At 49.6% G+C, this 23,090-nt stretch overlaps 2 protein-coding genes across 3 annotated transcripts in view; one reads left to right on the top strand and one right to left on the bottom strand.

Moving 5' to 3' along the window:
* Positions 1 to 323: 323 nt before the first annotated feature.
* On the bottom strand, positions 324 to 16,583 carry UPRT (uracil phosphoribosyltransferase homolog). Of its 2 annotated transcripts, none has more exons than XM_077186105.1 (7): positions 16,461 to 16,583; positions 8,357 to 8,399; positions 4,684 to 4,753; positions 3,626 to 3,688; positions 2,113 to 2,274; positions 1,457 to 1,555; positions 324 to 717 (listed from the first exon to the last, which is right to left on the bottom strand). In XM_077186105.1, the coding sequence occupies exons 1-7, from the start codon at positions 16,523 to 16,525 to the stop codon at positions 611 to 613; spliced, it is 609 nt and encodes a 202-aa protein (XP_077042220.1). In that variant the 5' UTR covers positions 16,526 to 16,583; the 3' UTR covers positions 324 to 610. The 2 variants fall into 2 exon arrangements, with proteins under 2 accessions (XP_077042220.1, XP_054497447.1); XM_054641472.2 differs by lacking the exon at positions 16,461 to 16,583 and adding an exon at positions 13,901 to 14,297.
* A 4,318-nt stretch (positions 16,584 to 20,901) lies between these two features.
* The window catches only part of ABCB7 (ATP binding cassette subfamily B member 7), a 37,765-nt gene continuing 35,576 nt past the window's right edge, over positions 20,902 to 23,090 (top strand). Inside the window, exon 1 of the mRNA XM_054641302.2 lies at positions 20,902 to 21,112. Within this exon, the coding sequence (XP_054497277.2) occupies positions 20,936 to 21,112 (177 nt within the window). The 5' untranslated portion in view covers positions 20,902 to 20,935. The remainder of the gene's footprint in view (positions 21,113 to 23,090) is intronic.

The following is a 23,090-nucleotide window of genomic DNA, read 5'->3' as shown; positions in this document are numbered from 1 at the left end:
AAGTTTTGTCTCATAGAACTCCCAAGTTCTGTGTGTGTAGAATTTCCACAGGCAGTGCTGCTCCCACCCCCAGTTCCCACCCAATTTGCACCTCTGTTGCAACAGGAATCTTCTTGATTCAGGAGCCCTGAGCAAGACAACCAGGGCTGTTTCACTATTTGAGAATAACGTTTGCAGAGCAAAATTCCCAGAGTTGTGTCTCTTATAGCAGCCAAAGACCAAAAATGCACGTGGCTGCTCAGGAGGACCCTGAGATTTGGAAGCACTGGGAGTGGCTGTGGCTGGAGTGATGCCAAGTGAGCCTAGAAATGAAGGACACTCCCTGGGGGTTTAGTTGGGTTTATTTTGCTCTTGCAGGAGGCCACAGACAGGCTGGAGAAGAATAAATAGGTTAAAGCAGAGTGTGGCAATGACAGAGCCCCAACATGGAGATGCTTGACCGTGTAACCAGAGTGCTTTGTCACTGTGCCTGATCCCTGTTCAGGTCAGCACTAACCTAAGCTGTTGGCCAAAAAGCTTTTTAAACATGCCCTCGACCAACTCAATAGTAATAAAATGTAAAAAAACCTCTTGTAATGCCATAGAGTCATATCCAGTTGTTCCAAGACTGTCAGTCTGTCCCAAAGTACTTCTGTCCAAAGTGTGTTGGTGCAACAGGATGCACTTCTGTAGTTAAAATGGTGATTTCTGGGAATTCCTGGATGATGGATTTGGCACCTTGGAAGAGACAGCAAAGGCAATAATGACTACAGTGCTTCAGCCCATGTCAAATCCTGATCAGCAAAAGTAAGTCAGGCTCTGTGCTTGTCTCCTCTTCCTGCTCCTGCCTTAGCTAACCATCTATGAGGAAAACTGCCTGACTTCAGGGGATTGCTGTTTTGGGGTTTTCTTTGGAATTGCCTTTCCCATACACCCATACTCCCAATTAAAGTGGTTACAGGCTGCTCTGCAGCTCAGCTGAGTTTTTTGATAGCAACTTCTGCCAGGGCCAGTTTCTAAGACAACACACAAGATCCTCTTTCCTCCCAGAGAAGCCAATGTTCCTCATTTAGATCCCCTTTTACCTTTAACCTGCAGCCAGGCCAGTTCTGTAGCTCCATTCAGCTCCCACTCCTGGTGTTGCTCTGGTTCTGGAGCAGCCCCCACATTCCATGGTCCAGAGCAGCAGCTGGCCTGGCACTGCTCTGTGAGCCATGGACTGGCAGTGCTGCAGATTCCTGCTTTTAGGAACACTCTCCCATTTGCAGTTTTTCCACTCAGTCCCCTCCTCACTGCCCACCCCAAACACGGCGCTGTCTATGCTCACTCCTAAAATTCAGCCAAAAAAGCCCAAACCTGCTCTGAGCAAAGCACTGCTGCCATGGCAGAGGCACAGCTGTGCCCTGCCTGTCCCCTGTGTGACTGATGGCACTGTCCCCACAGCCAGAGCTGTGCTCACTCCTGTGCCCCCACTCACCGTGAGGTGTGGAGAAGAGGCTGAGCAGGATGATGACGCTGGGCTGGACCCCGTGTTCCACCAGCACCTTGACAGCCTCGATGACTGTGTTCCCAGTACCTGGGAGGCAAACAGGAGGACAGGGTTTAGGGGCAGTGCCCTGGCTGATGAACTTGTCCTAAGCTGTCTGAGAATACCTGTGGTACTGCTGGTGTGACTGAATGGTGACTCTGGCCTTTCCCATGGGAAAGGCATCACCTCTGCATGTACTCCTTGTTCTCCTAATTGTCAGAGTGGATAAGTAACCTCATCCCAACAAACTCCTTATTATATGAATCTAGAAATGTCTCATAACAGAATAAGAAAAATACTGGTTGAGTCTTTTCCCAAGGTAAATTTCATATAATTAAATTTATATCCAATCTTAATCTCAGCCTTTCTCCCAAAAGCAGCCGTGCCCAAACGATTTGCTCTGCATTCACACTGGTGCAGCTGAGTAATGTGTGTCCTGGCACAGCCTGATCAGTTCCCTGCTCTGTCCCCTGTGTCCTGGCACAGCCTGATCAGTTCCTGCTCTGTCCCCTAAACCAAGCAGAAACCCCAAGCAGAGCCCCAGTGAGGACATTTTCAGTCGGTGCCAGCTCAGAGGAGCCCGGCTGTGGGTGCTGGGCACTCACTCAGGATGGGGTACATGAGCAGCACTTTCCTCCTGTAGATGTCAGGGGGGAACTTGGCGTAGTACACCTTGGCTCGCTGCGTCTCCTCGTCGCTCTGGATCAGGATTTTCCCGATGCGGATGGAGCGGCAGCAATCCCGCAGGCCCTGCTCCATCGCCTCCCCTGCAGGGCAGCACAGACACAGCAGCACATGGTGACACTGGCAAGGGGCTGCAGGGACAGGGACAGGCCCGAAGGAGCAGCCCCCAAAGGAACAGTACCAAAGGGACAGTCCCCAAAATTAGAGTCCCAAAGGAACAGCCCCTAAAATTAGAGTCCCAAAGGAACAGTCCCAAATGGACAGTCCCCAAAATTAAGAGTCCCAAAGGAACAGCCCCCAAAGGAACAGTCCCAAATGGACAGTCCCCAAAGGGACAGTCCCCAGATGGACAATTCCAAATGGACAGTCCCAAAGGAACAGTCCCAGATGGATAGTCCCAAATGGATAGTCAGCAAAGGAAGAGTCCCAAACAGATAGCCCCCAAAGGAAGAATCCCAAAGAACAGTCCCAAATGAACAGTCCCAAAGGAACAGTCCCCAAAAGGATAGTTCCAACTGGACAGTCCCAAAGGAACAGTCCCCAAATGGACAGTCTGCAAAGGAAAAGTCCCAAACAGATAGCCCCCAAAGGAACAGTCCCCAGATGGACGGTCCCAAAGGAACAGTCCCAAAGGAACAGTCCCCAAAGGAATAGTCCCAAAAGGACAGTCCCCAAATGGACAGTCCCCAGAGGGATAGTTCCAAATGGACAGTCCCCAGAGGGACAGTCCCCAAAGGGATAGTTCCAAATGGACAGTCCCAAAGGAACAGTCCCAAAGGAACAGTCCCCAAATGGACAGTCCCAAAGGAACAGTCCCAAAGAACAGTCCCCAGAGGGACAGTCCCCAAGAGGATAGTTCCAAATGGACAGTCCCCAGAGGGACAGTGCCACCCCTGTGCTGGTGGACAGTTCTAAGCATTAAAACACCTGAACTCTTCCCCTTTTCCCCTGTTTACAGCAAACTGAGTCTCCTCGGTGTTCCCGAGCCCTGGGTTTGGTGCTCCCAGCTGTGCTGAGCTCTCACAGGACAGAGCTGGAAAGGTCAGGAGGGGCAGGTGGGGTTTGGGGACACCCTGGTGACAGAGGGTGGGGCAGAGGGTGGGGCCAGAGCTGCTCTGCCAGCACAGGTGCCAAGGTTTGCCCAGCACCGGGCACTGACAGGAGCGTGGCTGGGGTGGGGCCCTGGCTCTGGGCACAAGAGGGAAACAGGGGAGGGCACTTGGCCCCTGCCAGGGAGCAGTGCCAGGGAAGGGGCCACAGGAGAGCTGTGCCAGCCACTTGGCTCCCTAAAGGGTAATGGGAGATAGTCCTGGACATTCTCTTATCAAGGATACCTAAGAAAGAATTTGGGTAAACCTCTTGTTGCACATCTTTGAGAGGAAGTTGCTTCCAGGTTTCCAAAGTGTTTAAAGTGTGTCCTTCAGCAGCACCTACCACTTCTCATGATGCTGACCCCGCAGTTTCCCTTCTCGAACCGGACTCCTTCATACTTGTGTCCTGTGAGGAAAGAAACCAGAGCTCAGTGGCTGCTCCCTTCTGCCCTCTCTGACAGAGAGGAGATGGTCCTGGTCTGTCACTGGCTGATGGGAACAGAGGTGACACCAATCTCAAAGGTGAAGGGGCTGCTGTTTGATGTAAAAATGAGCACAGGTAAGGGACAGTGCTCCTGGGTGTGTGTGTGAACTCTTGCTTCTGCAGCTGACAGTTTGCAGTTCATCATTTCTCTAAGTGTAAATAAAGCCACACCAATGCTTTCCTGCAGAGTGGGAGTGTCACCCTGCAGGAATGCAAGGGGAGCTCTCAGGGGGAACAGGACTCAGCTGGTGCACATCTCACAGGGGTGCTGGGGGTCACACCATGGAGATGAGCACTCAGCAGCTGCCTGAGTGCTGCACACCTGAGGATCTGTAACCTTACAGGAAGAACCACAACTCCTGCAATGCTTTTCTCTAGTGCCACTTTGCATTTCCTGCTCATCCTCACTCCCAGCTGGCCCCAGTTGCAGGGCCTGATTTAGGCTGGCAAAGCAAAGCTGCTTGTGCCAAGCACTTTTTCCTTGATGGGCATGTGAAATGTCACAGTTTTAGTTCAAGGCTGTGGTGTGGGCAGGTGAACTGATCTTGCACATTTCCATCATGGTTTTGCAAGATCACTGTAATCCTCAGTGAAATGACAGTGCTGACTGTTTTGCTCAGTTGTGCTGTTATGTGCCTTGTAGCTTTCTAAACCAGCAGGGACAGTCACTGCCCTCCTCACAGCTCCCCAGGGAAGTGTTCGTGGCACCAATTATCTAATGTACACCAAGTCTGTCAAAGACCATCTGGATGTTGCAGGGTTCAGTTTTAGGCTGTTCTCTGAGCAGGGAATTGGACTCAATGATCCCCTGAGTCCCTTCCAGCTCAGGATATTCTGTAACTCTTGGGACAATTCTTTGTATTTTGATACCAGTTCCACCTCCAGTCCTACCCAGGCCAGGGTGCTTTCCCACATACCTGTAGGAGTGGTCACAGTACATTCTGTGTAGGGCAGTTGGTTCAGTCCCTCTTCAACCACGAGTCTGATCTGTGGAACCAGGGAGATGGGTCAGCTTAGAGGGATTGAGATCTCTGGAGATAAGGCACTACATGGCAGCAGGAGTTACAAGGACTGGCTGAGGCCAAAGGGTCTAAAAGGGTCTCTTTAACAGCAATTAGGGACTGGATTTAGAGACTTTTTGGGGGTGAGGCCTATGTTTTGGCATTGCAGAACAAAACTGGGAGAAGAGAGGGGTTCATAAGCAATCATAAAACTGATTTAATTTACATCTGGTCAGCAGAGGCTGCACAGACAAAGTATTCTCAACAGATGAGTGAGGCACCACTGTAACTCCATCTGCTGACAGGAAATCCTGGTGAGGGAAAGGTGCAGTTCCCCCTCAGCCAGGCTCTATTTTCACATCCCTGTTTCTAGGACTAAGCTGCAGCTGGGCTGCCACAACAGCCCCAGAAGCTGCAGCAATGCACACACACCACCAGTGCCCAAAGGCAAGTCAGAACCTCTTCATCACCTCCATCTCCCAGCCCCTGCCAGCTCTGGTTGCCAGGTGGTGCTGCCAGTCCCTGCACTTTGGCTGGTCCAGGTGGAGGGGCAGCTCATGAGCCCCCAGCCCTCCCCTGGTGCTGCCCTGCAAAGCACCAAACATCCCCTGCAGCCACAATGAGGGACCTGGAGGGTGCTCTGGGGATTAAAGATTGAGAATTCTCTCTGTTCATGAGCCAAAGATTCACAGCCCAGAACTGCTCAAGGAAAGCTCCTGCCAAGCAAGAGCTTGAACTAAAAAATCACTGATAATTCAAAATGCACTGTGGGATGGAGAGTGAGGCAATGCTCCTGGGATGGAGCAGGTGTTTTACTGCTTTACTGCTCACCCCAAGCAATTCTTATTGCAGAGGGCAGCCTGGAAGGTTTTCCTGTCCTTCCATTCTGCCCCAGTTCCTGGCACACAAGCAGCCTCTGCTAGAAATGATCCCTTACATTTATAATCTCTCTTTCAAGGTAGTTTTAGTCATTTTAGTACAATTTTTTCTTCCTAGAGCTGTGTTTGTGGCAGCCATACTCAGAGGTTGTGGTCAGTTTCTGGGACATTTGTACCCAATTTTATTTTATGTTTTTGAACTTAGTTCACCAAAAAAAAAAAAACAAAAAACAACCCAAAAAAACAAAAAAGCCAACCTAAAAGCCTTTTTCATCTTGCTGTAGTGCTGACATTGCTCCACATAATCTGCCAAAAGTTTGAAGTAATCCAGTAAAGGTTTTATGTTCCAATAATCTCTGTGATCTCCCTACACTTATCAGTGTTTTACACGGAGGCTGGAAGGATTCTTTGTAAACTTGTCAGTGTTGATAAAACATTTCTTTTTGCCCTGTGCTTCCTGCCACCTCCACACTCAGGGATTCATTTCCTCCTCTTTTCTCTCCTGCCCCAGAACCAGCTGCTCCTCTCCCAGAGAGGTGGCTGCCATTGCTCAGAAGATCAAAGCAGTGTTACTACAGCCCCTCGTGAAACAGGAAGGTAGAAAGGTCCCAGGGTAGAAAATCCCCCAGCCCATCATGTGTGGCTTTCTGGGAAGCTCAAGAGGAGGCAGAACATCCTCTGCATCTTCTGTGCAGCTCTTGGCAGCTCATTTGGAATGCTCACCCCCTGAAAGAGGCAGGAGGGCAGAAAGGTGAGGGGACCTGGTCAGTGTTACCAGGAGCTGCTGGTAGGGCTGAGAAATGAATTCATGGCTCCACCTCAGGCCTCCAGTCACGCCCAGAATGTGCCTCCTGCCCCAAAGCTGTGACAGCAGCTCAGTGCCTGCAGTGTGGCTGTGGGATCAGGGGAGCTCCTGCCCAGAGGAGCTCTGTGCCCTTCCACCACCTGCCCCGAGCTCCAGCTGTGCCCAGTTCCAGCACCAGCAGCCATAAGGGCTGATTTTCATCTCCATGCCAGGAGCTGCTTCTCCTCCTTCACAAACACCACCCAGGTTTGTCCTGGTCCTTCCTCCTCATGACTTTAACCCCACTTCTTTCAGCTTCAGGATCACAGCCCTGGCAGTGGCATTCAGACACTCCCTGCCAACCTCCACCACCCATTAACTCCTTTTTCTCACAAGTATCTTCAAACATTTCCTTTGTGTCATCCCCTTATGTGTGAAACAAACTGCCAGAAGAAAAAACTGCACCCCCAGAAATGCATCACCTTTAGAATCCCTCCTTAAGGCCTCTCCCTCTGGTGACCTCAGGAGACACTGCCCCAACAGCTGCCAAGGCACCTGAACTTCATTCTCCTCATTCTCCTTCCCAAGTTTAACTCCATTCTCATTTCCTCGCTTCAACAATGTGCATTTTCTTCCCCTATAACCCCACACTTTTCTTCAGGCATTGCCTCTTGCCATTAAACTCTGTTTGCTCTCTGGGTGGAAAACATGGCAAGTCATAACTGTTTGCACCTTGCCAAGTTTAGTAGAGAGCAAATTCCACATGAAATTAGAACTGTTCTTTGTCACACCTAGGAAAATCTTCAGAAAATGAGAGTCCTACATAATCTTTTGTGCAAAATTCCTCCCACAAAATGGAGAACAGAGGAGCAGGTTCTGTGGCAAGGAGCTGCAGAGGCTCTCTGGCTGTGCTGGCCAGCCCATAGAGGACACTGCTGCAAGGACCTGAACTCATGCCTGGATCTGCAGCTTCCAGCAATGAGAGGGGAAAAAAAAAATCAGTGTTTGCCTCAGAACAGGGCAGGACACCCAAGAAAGGTGAGAAAGTACATGGAGAAAGGTGCTTCACACTAACAGTAAGGTACTGGAATGCAGGAAACACATCCTCAGGAAGGGGAAAGCAGGGGGGAAAGTGGAAAGCCATGAAGATAAACAGCACTGCAGTCACTGCCCTGGCCTGTGGTCATATCTAAACCTGAGCAAGCCTGGATTAAGCTTGGGCTCATCACAAGCCTGCTGTGGCTGTAACTGTGAATGGTCTCTGGACTATGCTGGAAGGGGGAAACACCTCCCTGTGTTAATGAGAGTGGATTTGCAAAAAGCAAACACCCTTGTGGACACAAGTAAGTGTGTGTAGTAGCAAGTGCTGGGCTTTTCTTGAAGCTTGTAATTTAAATGAGATAAAGGCTACACTCCCAGCAGTCTTTGTTCTGACTTACTAAAACATGTGAAAACTTCACTGCTTTGTCCCTGCCAGTAACCACCATATGGCTAAAGACAAATCCTCCATGTGGATGCACCCAGAGCAAATAATCTAATATACACCAAGTGCCAGGAGGCACTGCTGCATGCAGGCAACTGCTAACATCTAGGCTGTGAGAAATTGTACTGCTTTGTTCACAAGATCAAAAGTGCTGCTTCAAACTAAAACTCAATTATCTGCAACCTCTGTGCATCTGTTTTTGAACAGAATTTTCTTATTACTGCAGGTCTCTGTCCTCAAGTAGCTGTGTCTGGTAACACCATGGTTTCTGGAACCTGTTGAGATGAAACAGTCAACAGAAGTCCCTATACAGAGAGTTGCAGTCACACAGCAATTTCCTTTGGGTAGAAAAGTTGCTGTCCCACCACCATTGCTCTGTCCTGAAAGAGCCATTTCATGGAAGAGTTACAGTACAATATCAAGAAGGAGAAATGCTTCACCTACCAGACGATCAGCAGAAAATACGAAGTCTCCTCTACTGGATTTCCTGGAAAAGGTAATAATTTACATTTTAAATTGGGGAATAACTGTAAGAACATTGCTTAAACACAATATGAATACTGTATTCCAAGGCAGTTCAGAGAAAAGCCTCCTCTCATATACTGAATTTATGCCAGAGGTTTCCTGGCTGGTGGCAGAGATGCAGTGACCCAGCACTGGGCTTTGGCTCTGTACCAGCAGCAATCAAACACAAGAGGATGGATGATGTTCTCTGGGTTTCCCATGGTACTGCTGCTCCAGCTCAGTTCAAAACACCTCCTGAGCTCAGATATTCCTGCACTCCCTGCAGCTCTGAGCAAGTGAGCTTTGCTTGCCTGTCCTCCAGTCAGACAGAAACTGGGGGGCAATGATCATGCAGGTCCTTAACCCAGGGCTGACAACACACCTGATAAGCAGGAGACACATCCTGTCTTATCTAGGACTCACTGAGTGATTAGAGCAGTGAATGTGAGGTTAAACTGGGCAGGGATTAATGAGCATTCCCATGAAAACACCTCTCTGCCTCTTATTAGTTTGGGTACAACCTTTTGCTGTGTGCCTGTGTGGCTTTTGGCCCCTTGAGAAGGCAAAATGAAAGGTTAAAAGCCTGAATTTTAAAAGCAGCTTTAACACCTTGCTTCCCATGCCAAGAGCAACTCCCACTACACCAGAATAGGAGACACTTCTGATCAAGGAGCCAGCACTCAGGACAGTGGCTTTGAAAACCCTCAGACACAGCACCAACATGGTAAGAGGTACTTTTAACTGAAATGTTCTATTAATCCCTCTCATGTTTTCAAGCCCTAATACTCTGCATGTCTCCTTAAATACCATTTTGTATTTAATCCCCAAGATTGTGAGCCACCTCATGCTTACATGAATGAAAGTCAAAAGGTTTGCCTGCTCATTGCCTAGGAACCAGTCACTTATTCCCACTTAAAAAGAGGTTTTAAAAGAGCAGTAACTTAATCTAGTTCATTCCTTGCACTAATAACACACTGTTAAAATACTGTCTGCCTTTTTTCCCCCTTCTTTCTGGTACTGACAGGATATTCCTAACTTTCTGCTATTTTGACATCAATTAGACAGGCAATGCTCAAAAAGACCCCGAAACTGGGGAAAAAAACCCAACCCCAAATCTGTACAATTATATGACCTGATTTTATTAAGGTTTTTGGAAAGTTTCATACTTCTATCTGTGGTGTAGATAAGTATTTTTAAAAGAGGGAAGTAGCAAAGTGGCATATCTAGGTTCTTCCAGACTGGCATTTCAGAAAATTGAGCTGAATTTCACAAATAGGTGTAAGACAGACCCAACAATGTCCAGACCACAGCTTTGACTGCAAAGTGCCAACGTGTTCTGAGTGAATACTCTGAGATATTAATGCAGATTATGAGGCTTTGAACCAACTCCTCTGTCCTTGCAGACACAGATGTTCCTCTGCACAGTTCACTGAACACCCTTCATTGGTCACACCTGCTTTTTGAGAAGGGGAGGGCAACAGAAAATGACAGTGCATACAAATAACAGTAATGCAGAAAATGTCAGACCTTGTGTACAGGGGCAGCTGGAAAGCTGAGACCACATCTCAAACCCCACATCCTGTCACAATTGCCAGGGGCAGGAAACAAAAGGGGCTTATGTGAAAACACAGTAACTGTTCTTCCTAAATACCAGCTAGAAATACATAAAGCAACAATTCATGTCAGGCTAGAAACTGTTTCAGCTGCTTCATCAAGTAACAAGACAACATCTAAAAATATGAGGCATTAAAACCTAACTTGTAGCAGGAACATTGTGTTACACAATAAAAATAAGTTTCACTTTGTTTCTGAAGGCAGGGGAGCGTGGCTGATATCACAGTGTCTGTCTTGGGAGGTGGGAAGAAATGGGTTTTTGGGGACTGTGCTGTAATATAAAGTAGCTGCAGGGTTTCTTGCTGCTTTAGCACTTGGTGCTAGTGACAAACACTGCCAGGTCTGCAGGTTTTGGGGCTTCAGTAATTCCTGTTTCTCTCATTTCCTCACAGAACCTGTGGAGAGACACCCAGGGTGAGGGCCAGGCTGGAAAAAAGCCACTTCCCTAGAGAGGATTTGTAGAAGGTTTTTTAAGAAAACTGAAGGCACTGGATGAGCTGCTGGCACTCAGGGGGATGAGGTACCTGGGAACAGATCCATGTTCTACCTGCAGCACTTCAGCACTTAATGGACTGCAATCTTTAATTATTTCCATGCTGGGGCTGGGATGCAGAGGGATCCCACCCTCCCTGCCTGCAGCACAGTGAGTTACACACTCCTGAACCCCCTGCTCTGTGCAGCAGCCAACATCTGCAGCCACTCTGCCATCTGCATTTCTGTGTTATGACTCTGCTCCTTAGGAACAAGAAACTTTAGTAGAATATCACAGAATGAACTCACCCAACAGGAACCTTAAAGTACCTGGATTTAAATTGTAGCTTCTGTTAAATCCTGAGTTAAAATGACACTGCCAGCCTGAACTAATGAATTTTTTTTCTATATGAACACATCACTGCACTATTCATTTCAGCTTCCAGATCCCTGGTTCACATCTGAGGCTAGAAATCACCTTGAGATCATTCCCTCCTTGTAAAGAGACTGTGACTGTTCTAGAATGTTCAGTACTGCAGGGCATCAGCTCACATCCCATCAGAGCACTCCAGGTCCATATCCCACTCAGCATGAAAGGCACCCATTAAGCACTTGCTGAGCAGAAGAGGACAAGGCTGAGGGAAAATGAGGAAACCCAGGCACAGTGAAGTTGAGGTGATCCATCCATCTCCCTGACTCTGGCACACAGACCAGGCTCTTGTTCATTTTAAGGAAGCAAAAGTGCCATTGCAGTCTGCCAGGAGGACATCCCTGTCCCAGCCAGCACCTCTGAATCCCATGGGACACCATCACCAGCCACATGAAGGTGGGTTTTTCTTTACAGTAATACCAATTGAAAGGCCATGATTTCTTTCTCTGAATCCTCTCAGGAACAAGGAAAGAGCTTTGCACTTCTCTGAGCAGCTCATGCTATGGACAAAACAGAGTCCTAAAAGCCTTCTGCACCTGGCTGACCAGACCTGAGCTCCATCCCAGCTCACTGGGATCATCTATCTGAGTATTTACCCCTTCCTCACTTACAGTAATAGTCCCAAATTGACTGGGTTTTTCCCTACTTTTGTTGAATTTCTCACTCCCCAGGAGCTTGCCTTTTAATGTCTGCCATTTTCAGGTATTCCTGTATTTGGAAAATCCATCCTCTGCAGCACTGAGGATTCTAAATATTCTCCTTAAGTTAAGGTGTTACCTGTTCTTTTTTAATCCAGAAAGTCTAAGTGACAGGGCTCTAGCTGCCTGTAGATGACAGCTTCTCCTTCTTCCCAAGTACTGTATGTCAAACACCTCTCTATCAGCTTAAATTGCATTTTTGACCAGTAGCTGCTCTGAGCCACATTGCTGCCAGTTCACAAACACAGTTCTGAGGAGGAGGAGTTTCTTTGAGTACCTGGTTTGAATGCTACAGTAGCTACAGAGTTGTCCTAGGGCAGACTGCAGCTGCCCAGGGAAAGGTTAATGAACAGTGCCTAAAAAATCCTTTTTTCCCTTCAGCATCTCTATGAATGACAGGTATGAAAACAGGCCAGTCCAAGGTCTCTTAATGAGATGCAGCTGAATTCCTGGGACAGGACACAAAATAATATTTCCCTACTGTCCTTACCTACAAACCCAACCTTTCTGAGCAGGCTGCTACCTGATTTTCCTCACTGGTTGGGAAGGGAGCTTGGAAGTGACAGTTCCATCCCCACTACCAGGGCAACATCACATTCAGAATAAAGTACAGCCTGCAATTGCTGCAGCTGCTCTGAGTAATTCACTGTTTACAAGTCCTATTCTAGACTTCCTCTTGCCAAACTCTTGTGCAATAAAGCAGATGTAATTCCAAAGAATGTCCTTCAAGTTAAAATTGCAGCTGCTGCTTTCTGGATAAGCTCACTGTAACCACAAACCTCTTAAATGTATTTGAAAGTGGTCAAAACCCATGTACAACAAAATAATAATAATAAAACCCCTGAGTAAAGTAATTACATTGCTAGTATTTGTCTAGACATCACAATTATATGGTTTTCACTAACCTCAAAATCTTTCAGAGGCTATCACCAAGCCTAGTTTGGGTTCCCTGTCTGTCTCCCTCTGCTTAGCCCACTCCCAGCTTCCTTTTCTGCTCCACAGAGAAGCTGCCAGCTGGGTGCTCTCACCTGCACAGATCTTTTGGGTGGTCTTGCCACAAGTGCCCTCCTTACATCAAGACTGCACTGCCTCTGGTGTTCCTGCTGACAGGTTTTGTTTTTCCCCACAATGCTTTGAAAATTAAGGAAAAGCCTCCACAAACTAGTTTAAGGTAAGGAAGATCAGCTAAGTTAATAAAGTTAATGGAGGTACTGTCTTTGAGAAGTGGTGATCAGTTTTGCATTAAAAAATTAATTATTGTTAGCTACAAAGTTGGGCCTCAAGAGTCAGAAAATAGCAAAACATGGACTATGCAGATGGACAGACGTGAAACACAGCATGGAAGTGTCTCTGCAATGACTTATTGCAGGTGTCAGGAAGCCACAGGAAGAGAGGGTTTTATTCAGAACCTGATCACTCTATTAACAACTTGATTTCACACCTCTTTGCTGGTGGTTCTTGCAAACAAGTAGTTTTTCATAAATAGATGGATGCTACTGAAGTTTGTCTTATGTTGTACGCTATATTTAATACCTTCCACTACCACCTTCCCAGTGCTGAAAAGCTACAGACGTGATCAGTGGGAGGGAGGGATGTGTTCACCACCTGAGCTGTGTTGTGGAACATGGTGCTCACAGGTAGAGCCTGGGAAGGGCTCCCTGCCCCGTGCTGCCTGCAGGATGCGATCTCCAGAGAGCGGTAATGAGCCCCAGCCCGCCCGCGGCTCCCTAGGGTACAGCCAGGCTCCTTTCTCCAGGGATTTACACACACCGATTGTACTGCACGCTCCTTGTGCCGATGATGTGGCACGCAGGCTCTGAGCCGGCCGCAGGGCGGAGGTGAGCAAACACCGCCATCACAGACCGCCCAAGTGTGTGAGGGGTTCAAAGCCCGGCCGAGCCGCTCGGTCTCTGGCAGCCCCGCGGCGGGGAGCGCAGGGAGCCCCCGGGAGCTCTGCGTGCCCTGCCCTCGGGCCCGCCTCACGCCAGACATGGCCGCGCCGCCAGCCCGGCCGCTCCAGCCGGCACACGCGGCACGGCAGCGCGTCCCGCCGGCCTTGGGCTCGGGCCTCGGCCCGCCGGGACCCCGCAGGCAGCGCCGGGCCGGGCAGCCGGCACCAGGGCCCGGCCGAGAGCCGCTCGGCGGGGCTGCGGCTCCCTGAAGAGGGAAGGATGGAGTGAGCGACAGGCGACGATCCCCCTCCGCTCCCCGGCCCGCCGCGGCCCCTCCCCAGCCCACACGGCCCGGCCCGGCGCGGCCCGGCGCGCTCACTTGTCCCTGATGATGGTCTGCAGCTCCCGCAGTTGGTCGTTCATCGGCAGCAGCTTCAGCTGCGGCCCGATGGCCGGCGCGCCGCCCTCCCCGGCGGGGACCGGCGCCACCGCCACCACCCCGTTACTGCTGCTGCTGCTGCTGTCTGGGCTGGGGCAGCCGCTGTCCTCGCTGGGCTCGGCGAAGCGGATCAGCCGGGAGCCGCCGCTCGCCGTGGCCGTGGCGGCCGCCGGCGGCTCATCCTGCGGCCGCGGGCCGAGGCGCTGGTTCTGGCAGGGCATCGCCTCCATGCGCCGGGGCCGCGCCCCCGTGCGTGCCGCCGGGGCGGGGGAAGCGCGCCCGCCGCCCGCGCTCCATTGGCGGCCGGCGCCGCCGCTCAGCCCCGCGGCGGGAGCGCAGCGCGGGGGCGGGACCGGCACCGACCCTGCCCCGGCCCGGCCCCGGCCCTGCCCGCACTGCGCGCTCCGGGACAGCCCCCAGGAGCTGAATAAAAGCATCCTTTGAGTCGCTGTTTTTAAATTGAGAAAGGAGGCCTATGGAGGTTAGAAAATGAACAAGGGGTTTTGACCCCTTTTTTTCTTTTCAGTAAATGTGTACAAATCATTGCCAGGACCTTAGACATCAATGCCAAACTTTCCAAGGGACACCCATGCAAACACTAGGACAAGGAAAGGACAGGACCTCTCTGCCAGAAATAATCTACAGTCTGAAATCCCTGGCTTCTTGCTTTGTGCATTTTGGGCATCTAACAGGAGGTGGAGTCCCAAAGGGCCCAGGAAACAGCTCCCAGGAAAATGCAGCCCCTCCACTGCCTGAGGGCAACAGAGCACCGAGAGTCACTAAAGCCCACGAGACTGACAGGAGATGAAAAAGGAACCGGATTTCATGACTTACTGTCCAATACTTAATGAAATACTTGAAGACTGTTGCAGCAATATACAAGCAATACAACAAAGAATAGGCTAAGAACAGTAGAAAGAATTTGTAGTTAGAAAATCCAATGCAGTTATTCACCCTGGAGGACAAAAGCAAAGTTGAAATCAGGATTGGTGCAGCACACGGTGGTTGTAACACAAAGAGCACGAAGCAGTTTTGGGGGCTTTGGAAGCCCTGGGTCACACAACCGAATTTGCCAACGAGCAGCTCCCCTTAGTGGCCGAAAGGGAACAGAACCCAGGGCTCCGCTTTTCCCTCCAACCCTTCCCGCGGGCCGAGGAGAAGCACAGCTCCGATTTTGGAATTGCTTTAAGGTTGGTACCGCAGCTCAATGGGTCACAGAGGCAGCAGCTCGTTCCTCCCGTCTGCCTCTTGTCCGCCAAGGAATCTGAGCCGGGAGTTCTGTGCTACTTCATTCCTTTGCAAACCTCAGGAGCCACCTCAGCCCTGCCTGTTTGTTACACACAGCCCAACTCACCCCACAGCTGGTTGGAATTCTCCATGCACAGGACAACTCTAGAAAGGAACACGGGGATGTACAAAACCCCCAGTGGGTGTTTGTGTCAGAACTCAGGTTTGGAAAATCCTCTCCAATTTTGATCAGCAGGAAGGTTCAGGTAGGGAAATGTTTGTGTCGTTTCTGAATTCTTAAATCTTCCATTTTTTATGAAATAAAAGGAGGAATTTAAGAAATTTAGTGGCAGCAATTCTGAAAGGTGTAAAGCTCAATTATTCCATGCAGCTTTCTGCACAGACAGGCATACAGATGTGTAGCAGTATATATATATATAAAGAAGGCTTTCTTTTCCAAAAAGTGCCTTTATAAAAGAGAAACTGATTGAGAAAAGGAAGGCAGGGGCTCACCCTCTCTCCTCCTTCCTTCCTAGGTCATGGCATGCGATTCAAAAGCACCAGTGTGCTGTGGGAAATAACCCTGAGCCTGCAAACAGTGAGTCCTTACTGAGCCCAAAGCCATTCCTGCAGAAGAAAGCTGGAATCATGATCTGCACACACTGAATTTCTCCTTTCCTCTCTGGCACACCTGTCCAGCCTTACAGCTTTGTCAGGAAGCCATCCCAAGCCACCCAAAGCAGCAGTGCAGGCTGAGCCCCCAGCTGCAGACAGACTCCCCCTGCATCCCTGGCTGTCTGCATCCCCCCTGAGCTCTGTCTCAGAGCAGCTGCAGGAGCAGAGCTGATGCTCAGCCCACACCTTCTCTTTGCCCCCATGCTCCAGACATACCCAGGAGATGCCCGAGGCTGTCGCTGACCTTGAGGGGAAAGACAAATTTCCAACGTGCCTGACAGAGCTGCGGAAGGACCGAAGGTGAGGAGGGTCCCTGAGGGGTTTCCAGGCTTCTCCATTCCTTGACAGGCTCCTTGCTGCACCAAGCACCCCAAAGACACCCAACCCTGCCTCACAAGGGTAAAAACCTCCTTCTTCAAGTCAGGCAGTTCCAGCAGGGTCACAGCCTCTGAGGCTCCCCTGGCCCCATTAAACTGTGCTGCTCACGGGCTCTGAGCCCCCAAATCTGTCCCTGCCTATTCCTTCCTTTCTCCCACCTTCCTTCCAACATTTCAGCTTCAGATTGTAAATCTTCCTTTAAATCGTGCATTTCTCTTACCAGTTCCCATGGCCAAACCCCTCCTTGGTGGTGCCTTCTGAGCAGGAGGAAAGGAAAGCTCCCATTTGTGCCTGGGCCAAGGCAGCGCTCTGGGGACAGAAGGCTCTGTGTGCCCTCGTTCCCTTGGCAGGAACAGCAACCTCGGCCTCTTCAGGGGAGGTGACTGGATTAGCAGGGCACAAAGGGAAAAAAGGGAAGAAGAAAAGCAACCAGTAACAGCCAAAAAGTCTCAAGCATGGCCTGGTGTATTTGCAGTGAGCCAGAGCACAGGTTGGAACAAAACCTGGAGAAGGCAAAGGGATCAGGACATCACAGAGCCACAAACTGCTCTGGATTCACTGCAGCTTGGATCTTCTCACAGGCAGGAAATCCATGCCCTGGGCAAGGCTGGATGCCTCTGCTCTGTGCTGGGCTGATGTGCCCCTTCAGCTGTTTCTTCAGCACTTTAAGGGTTGGTAACTCCACCACTGTCCCGGGAGATTCCTTCCAATGCCTGACCACATTTTCAGTGAAAACAAATGGACATGTCGTTTTTGTAACACAATCAAACACATTTAAAATACAGCTCTTTTATGCTACATGTTTAATTGGCTGTGAGATATAATTCACACTGCATTTCCAAAGTGTGTGCAGCTGCTCAGTTCTTAAATGCAGGGTCTAAGGATTAATAGTTCATATTTTTCTAGAAATAAGTGCAACAGTTGCTAAATCCAAAAGAGCACTGTGCCTTTCAGCATGCATTCTACTTGCCAAAATTATTTTACACCTCTGGAAAAGGCCTTCTATGTGCCCTTAACCTTTTCCTCTTTTTCTGTTTTTATTTTCTTTGCATTACTTTGTTCTCATTAATTTTCCCTCTTGCTTCATATACTTCCTTGAAGCATTCCCCTCCTTGTGTTCATACCCTTCCAATACCATTGATTCTAAAAGATGTTTGAATATTGATGCTTTTCTTTTTCCTCTAGCCTGACTCCTGAATTGATTTGGATTCCCATAGCCCTGGGGGACTGACTTTTAGGCTGATGCCTGCCTCAGCTGGAACTGCCAATGTTACCATACAGAACAGAGGTTTCAGTCTCCCTTTGGAACACTGATTATTTGGAATTCAGTGTTGATTCTTTCCATTTTATAGGAAAGATAGTAATTATAAATCTTACTTCCTAGAAGATATAAGTACTTATTGCAAGAAGTGAAATTCATTACAATCATATTAGGCACCTTTAATGAGAAAGAAGCTAAGAACTTCAAGAAACTCTAAATAAAATGTTTTTTCACCTCCACAAGATGGGTGTTGTACTTGTGTTGCTGAGCTGCTTCTGTAAACTTTTCTAGCCAAAAAACGAACATGTTCTCATTTAGAACACTGACCTTGGTCTCAAACCCTGGTGTGTTGTCTACACAGCTCCTGGAAAAAGGCCCAATTAGACATCTTTTAGGATTCTATTCACAAATCTCCTTTGTGGTGAGTTATTTCCATTACTGGAGTTTCTATTTCTTCAACTGAGCTGCTTCTGTCATCTTTCCAGAGTGCCAGGTCTGGAGCAGGCATTGATTTGTCTGTCTCCAAGGAGATCCTCTGCTTCCACAGCTAAATCTGCAGAGAAATAGATATTTATTTTGTGGTGAGCTACTTTAAACAGTGTAAGTTCATAAAACTCCTCTGTTGGCTTTCTGTGTCTCTATCATGAGCTCTGTTCCCCCTGGTTTAGTCACTCTGGGACAGAAGTTGTTACTTCTAAAGGAATGTGGGCTCTTTTCACCCTGTGTCTCTCAGGCTTTGAGCAGTGCCTTGTGCAGCTGTCAGTAATCTGGGATCACATAAATAAAGTGGTATCAAAAGGAGAAAGAGAAGATCAGAACTGGAAACAAGACTGAAATATTAGCAGGAGGAAATAAAGCCAGTAGTGTGGGAGAGTTATTAAAGAAGAAAGAACAGCTAAAGTAAAATTTGCAGGGAGAACACTCATATCAAATACATTACATTTGGAAAAAATAAAATGGTACATTATCTAACAATGAGAAGGCTGAGATGATGGAGGGGTTGTGTGGTTTGACAATAAATGTTTGCTGAGGGATTTGTAAGTCTCCCTTAGAGGCATTGGAGCTGTGAGATCCTGTGACACCACAGTGCATGCTGCTGTTATCCCTGTGCAGGATGTTCCATGTAGCCCATGTCCAAAGAGCCTGACATGGCCAAAACACTGGTTACATTTCACAGGGCTGAGAGCCTGTGCTGCGTGTTGGATTGGCCCAGAAAGCATTGCCAGTGCACACAAACACTGCATGAAACCATTGCAGCATGTGGGGAAATTGCAGAAACATTTGAAATTACTCCAAAGATGCTGCCATGCTGGCCAGCCTGCCTGTCCAGGCCATCCCAGACAGAGCTGTGATTATCCTGTTTTGCCTGGTCAAACTTCCCTGTAGAGCAGAGCATAGGGGAGGAAGGGGATGTATGGAAGCCAGAAGCCCAGAATTCCTGTTTATCCCTCTGAATGATGCCATGGGGGGCACTGTTCAGAGCCAGCTCTGCCAAATGCAATTATGATGAAGAATTAGATTAGTGCCAGGGAAATGTTGCCCCTGTCGTTTGAAGTGGATCCTGGTCATGAGCAAAGTTGCGTATCAAAGTACAGACTAGAGAAATCCTGCCTCATTAAAAATCGACTTTAAGCCAATTGTCCTCTTCCTTTCTGTCTGTCTGTCTTTCTTCCCTGCAAATGAGCTTACAACTCTCCCTCAAGGCAAGAGCATCAGCAGTCAAGCTCTGGTAGCTTTGAAGAAATCTTTGTGTGATTAGAAATGCCACACAGAGTTACAGCCTTCTGACAGCTCTGCATGCCGATCACATGGGAGTATATAGGCCACTGGAAATGTAATCCATGGCATAGCTCTATCTTCCTAAGTGGGTGTTTAATTAGGAACTGTACTATTGCTGCATTATTCTGGCTCAAAGGAACTATGGCTGAGCTGTGTGGGCTGGAGGAGGCCTCTGAGGTAGCTCAGAACTTAACCCTGGGAAGGGTGTGCAATACAGGATTAGGTCTGGATGGAGATGCATCATCCCATGTGCCATCCACACCTTCCCCTCTGGCCTGAGCTCCTCACGGTGCTGGAGCCAGGGCTTTTCTGCGCCCCAGGCAAGGAAACTGCCTTGGCAGCTGCTCTGTGGGGGACCCAAAATCCAGAGAGACTGTGAGCCAGCTCGAGCACCTCTTTCTGTCTGCAGTGATGACAGTGTCCAGCTGCATCAGGACAAAGTGTGGGAGTGCTAGCAGCAGCTTGGAAGGAGCACCCTGCATGAAGTACTGACAGAGCTGCTGACCACCATGAACCATGCTTGCAACTGTGTAGCTTGTGCTGAGGACACCCATATTCCAAGAGTGCAGTGCCTCAAAGAGAAGGCTTTTATCTGCACAGTCAGAACAGAAAGGCTTCTGAGAAGGGCGTGAAAACCCTTCATTCATTCCCTTCTTCATTCTGGCTTAGAAGGGCCTGGTTAATTCCCAGCTCGGCAGGGGTGTGCCTGTCCCCCTCAGGGCGCCATGGCAAGACTGAGAGTAGCCCCTTCCTGGATGCTGTTGTGGGACTGAGGGCAGTCCCTCTCACTGTGTGCTTTGGTAGGGATGTGGGCTACTCCTCTGGGAGGTGCCATGGTGGTACTCAGGGACACTTGAGACACCATAGCAGGGCCGAGGGCTGCTCATCTCTGGGCTCCATGATGGGCCAGAGGGCAGCCTCTCCGAGAGAGCAATGGCAGGACTCAGGGCTGCTCCTGTCTGTGTCCAGTGGTGGGGCTGAGGGCTGTCCCACTTCGGGTGCCATGGTGGGGACTGAGGGCTGTCCCGCTTTGGGCACCATGGTGGGGCTGAGGGCTGCCCCTCTTTGGGTGCCATGGTGGGGCTGAGGGCTGCCCCTCTTTGGGTGCCATGGTGGGGCTGAGGGCTGCCCCTCTTTGGGTGCCATGGTGGGGCTGAGGGTTGAGGTGCCATGGTGGGGCTGAGGGCTGCCCCTCTTTGGGTGCCATGGTGGGGCTGAGGGCTGCCCCCTCAGGGCACCATGGTTCAGGATACCTCCTTTCGTGGCACCATGGGGAATGAGGGCAGTTCCTCTCAGGGTGCCATGGTAGGGCTGAGGGCTGCCGTTCTCAGGTGCCATGGTGTATCTGAGGGCAGCCCCTGTCAGGGTGCTATGGTGGTGCTCAAAGCTGCCCATCTTGGACCACCATGGGGCAGCCCCCCTCACAGAAGGCCAGAGGGAGGCCCGGGGCAGCCCCTCTCACAGAATACCAGGGGGAGGCCTAAGGTAGCCCCTCTCTGCCCACCACAGTGGCTCTGAGGGCAGCCGAACCCGGCTCCCGCCATAGCACCGCGAGCCACCTTCCCCTCAGGGCAGCCACACCCTCCCTGCCCCTCCCCTCCCCTCCCGCGGGTCCGCCACCGTCCCACAATCCCCTGCGCCCCGGCCCTCGCAAGATGGCGGTGCTGGGGGCACCGCGGGGCCTGGCGGCCGCAGCCTCCCGCAAGCGGCGGCTGCTGCTCGCCCTGGCCCTGCTGCGCCCGCCGCCCGCCGCCGCTGTCGCTTGCTTCGCCGGAGGAGGAGCGGTGGGGAGCGGGCGGCGAGGCCCTCGAGCCGCCCCGGGAGGCGTACAGGTGTGTGGGGGCGCTGGGGCGGGCGGTGAGGGGCTGAGGGGGCTGAGGAGGCAGAGGGGTGGGCGCTGAGGGGCTGAGAGCTGGGCGGTGAGGGGCTGAGGAGGCCCCGGTGCCCGCAGCGCTGTTCGCGGCTCTGCGAGCACCGCCCGGTCGTCCTTGCCTGGCCGGTACCGGTGCCCGCCGGGCCGGTATCGGTGCCCGCCGCGAGGGGTCCGGTGCTCCCGGGGGAGCGGGGACACTCGTGCGGAGGGGCCGGCATCGGTGCCGTGGGCTCCCTGTGGGGACAAGCATGAGAGCCTCAGTGTCTGTGAGCGGGTGCTGAATGCTGTGTAGGGACTGAGTCGTGCTCACGGCTGATTCCGCCGCTACGTGCGGGCAGGCAGTTGGAGTTGGAATCCCTTCTGTCAACTATGGGATGCTGGAATATGTCCCAGTAGATTATTTTTTATTACAAGTAAAGTATTGAGTACTTTATCTCAAACTAAGTCCAGCTTTCAGTAATTCACGTGCATTTTTCAAAGTGGCTTGAGGAAGTGTATCCCAAAGACTGAGGGAATGAACTTTCATAAACTCAGCTTGTAATTGTGTTTGATAATAAACTTCTTTATCCTCTCAGATTGCTGCTGTTTATGAGTAACTTTTCTTTGTCACCCACCTTGATTAGTTTTTCCTGACAAGCAGAATCCTGTCAGGGACTACAGTCAACTTTATGGTACTGGATGAGATGAGCAGGACTGAAAGGGTAAATTTTGGAGGTTTTAATTTTGAAACTTGTGCAAGAGGCTTAGAGCTAAAGTCGATGCAGATCAAATATTTTCCCCATGTATTTGCATACATTAAAATACACCTGAATACTCAGTATTGTCTGGTGTTCCTGGAGACGAATTTCAGCTGTTAGGGAACAAACAGCAATGTTATCATGGTGATGAATAGAAGTATTAATTATATTCCTGCTTTCCTTTTGAATGACTTTATTTCCATGTGAGAAATGCCAGTCCCTGCTGAGCAGTTTTAATTGCCACGTGTCACTAAATGTGGATTTGCTGAACTAGAAAGTTAATACTACATCTGTGGGATATATATGTGTGTGTTCCTCTCTTTGGCTTTTTAATTTCTAGGCATTTTGTGTTAGAAAGTGGTCAATGAATGCATTTTTTAATGATCTGGTAATGAATTTTCACTTTTGCATCAAGCTCTACTTGGCTGAAAATTAGATTTCATGAAATGCAAGAGCATTTATTTTATTAAACAAAAACTCTATATCAGGAGACTCCAACTGAAGTGTTCTGGGATTTTTGGTTATAATGCCTTTCAGAATTTAGGGACATGGTTTTTCATGTCTAAATACAAATTTGCTGACAGAGGAAGATGTGTTTTCCTGACAGGAAGGACTCTCCCTGCTGTGGCACAGTTACAGCAGAGCTCCTCAGTGCTGGGGTAAAACCCCACAGTTCTGCTTTAATTGATGGAATTACACAAATAACAGAGGTTTGTGGCACCAGAGCTGGATCAGTCAAGAGTTGTGCCCCAGCTGGGAGTGAACCCCACAGTTCTGCTTTAATTGATGGAATTACACAAATAACAGAGGTTTGTGGCACCAGAGCTGGATCAGTCAAGAGCTGTGCCTGTTGCAGCTCAAGCTGGTGAACAGGACAGCCATAGCTTCACTCCTGAGGAAAAATGGCATTAAAGACAGGAAGAAGCTCTGGTAAAATGACTGTGAGAGCAAAGTTGAAACCATTCTTTTTCAAAAGTTAATTTCAAAGACTTGGCTCTCATCCTTCCACTCTGCTTTGCATTCATGTGGTACTTGGTCTCCTCTTCATAGCTCCATGTCCATTGTAGGTTTTTTTTAAGCTTACAATTAATTGTAAGCCTAATTGTATTACAATATATGTATTTTCTATGGCACTTAGTACCATGAGAGTAGAGTGGAGTTGTTTGGGTGTTGTTGCAATACAGATTCAGATATTTTTCT

Source organism: Agelaius phoeniceus, chromosome 14, assembly GCF_051311805.1.
Source record: "Agelaius phoeniceus isolate bAgePho1 chromosome 14, bAgePho1.hap1, whole genome shotgun sequence".
In the NCBI taxonomy this organism is placed as follows: domain Eukaryota; kingdom Metazoa; phylum Chordata; class Aves; order Passeriformes; family Icteridae; genus Agelaius; species Agelaius phoeniceus.
This window is presented reverse-complemented; position numbering and strand designations above follow the sequence as displayed.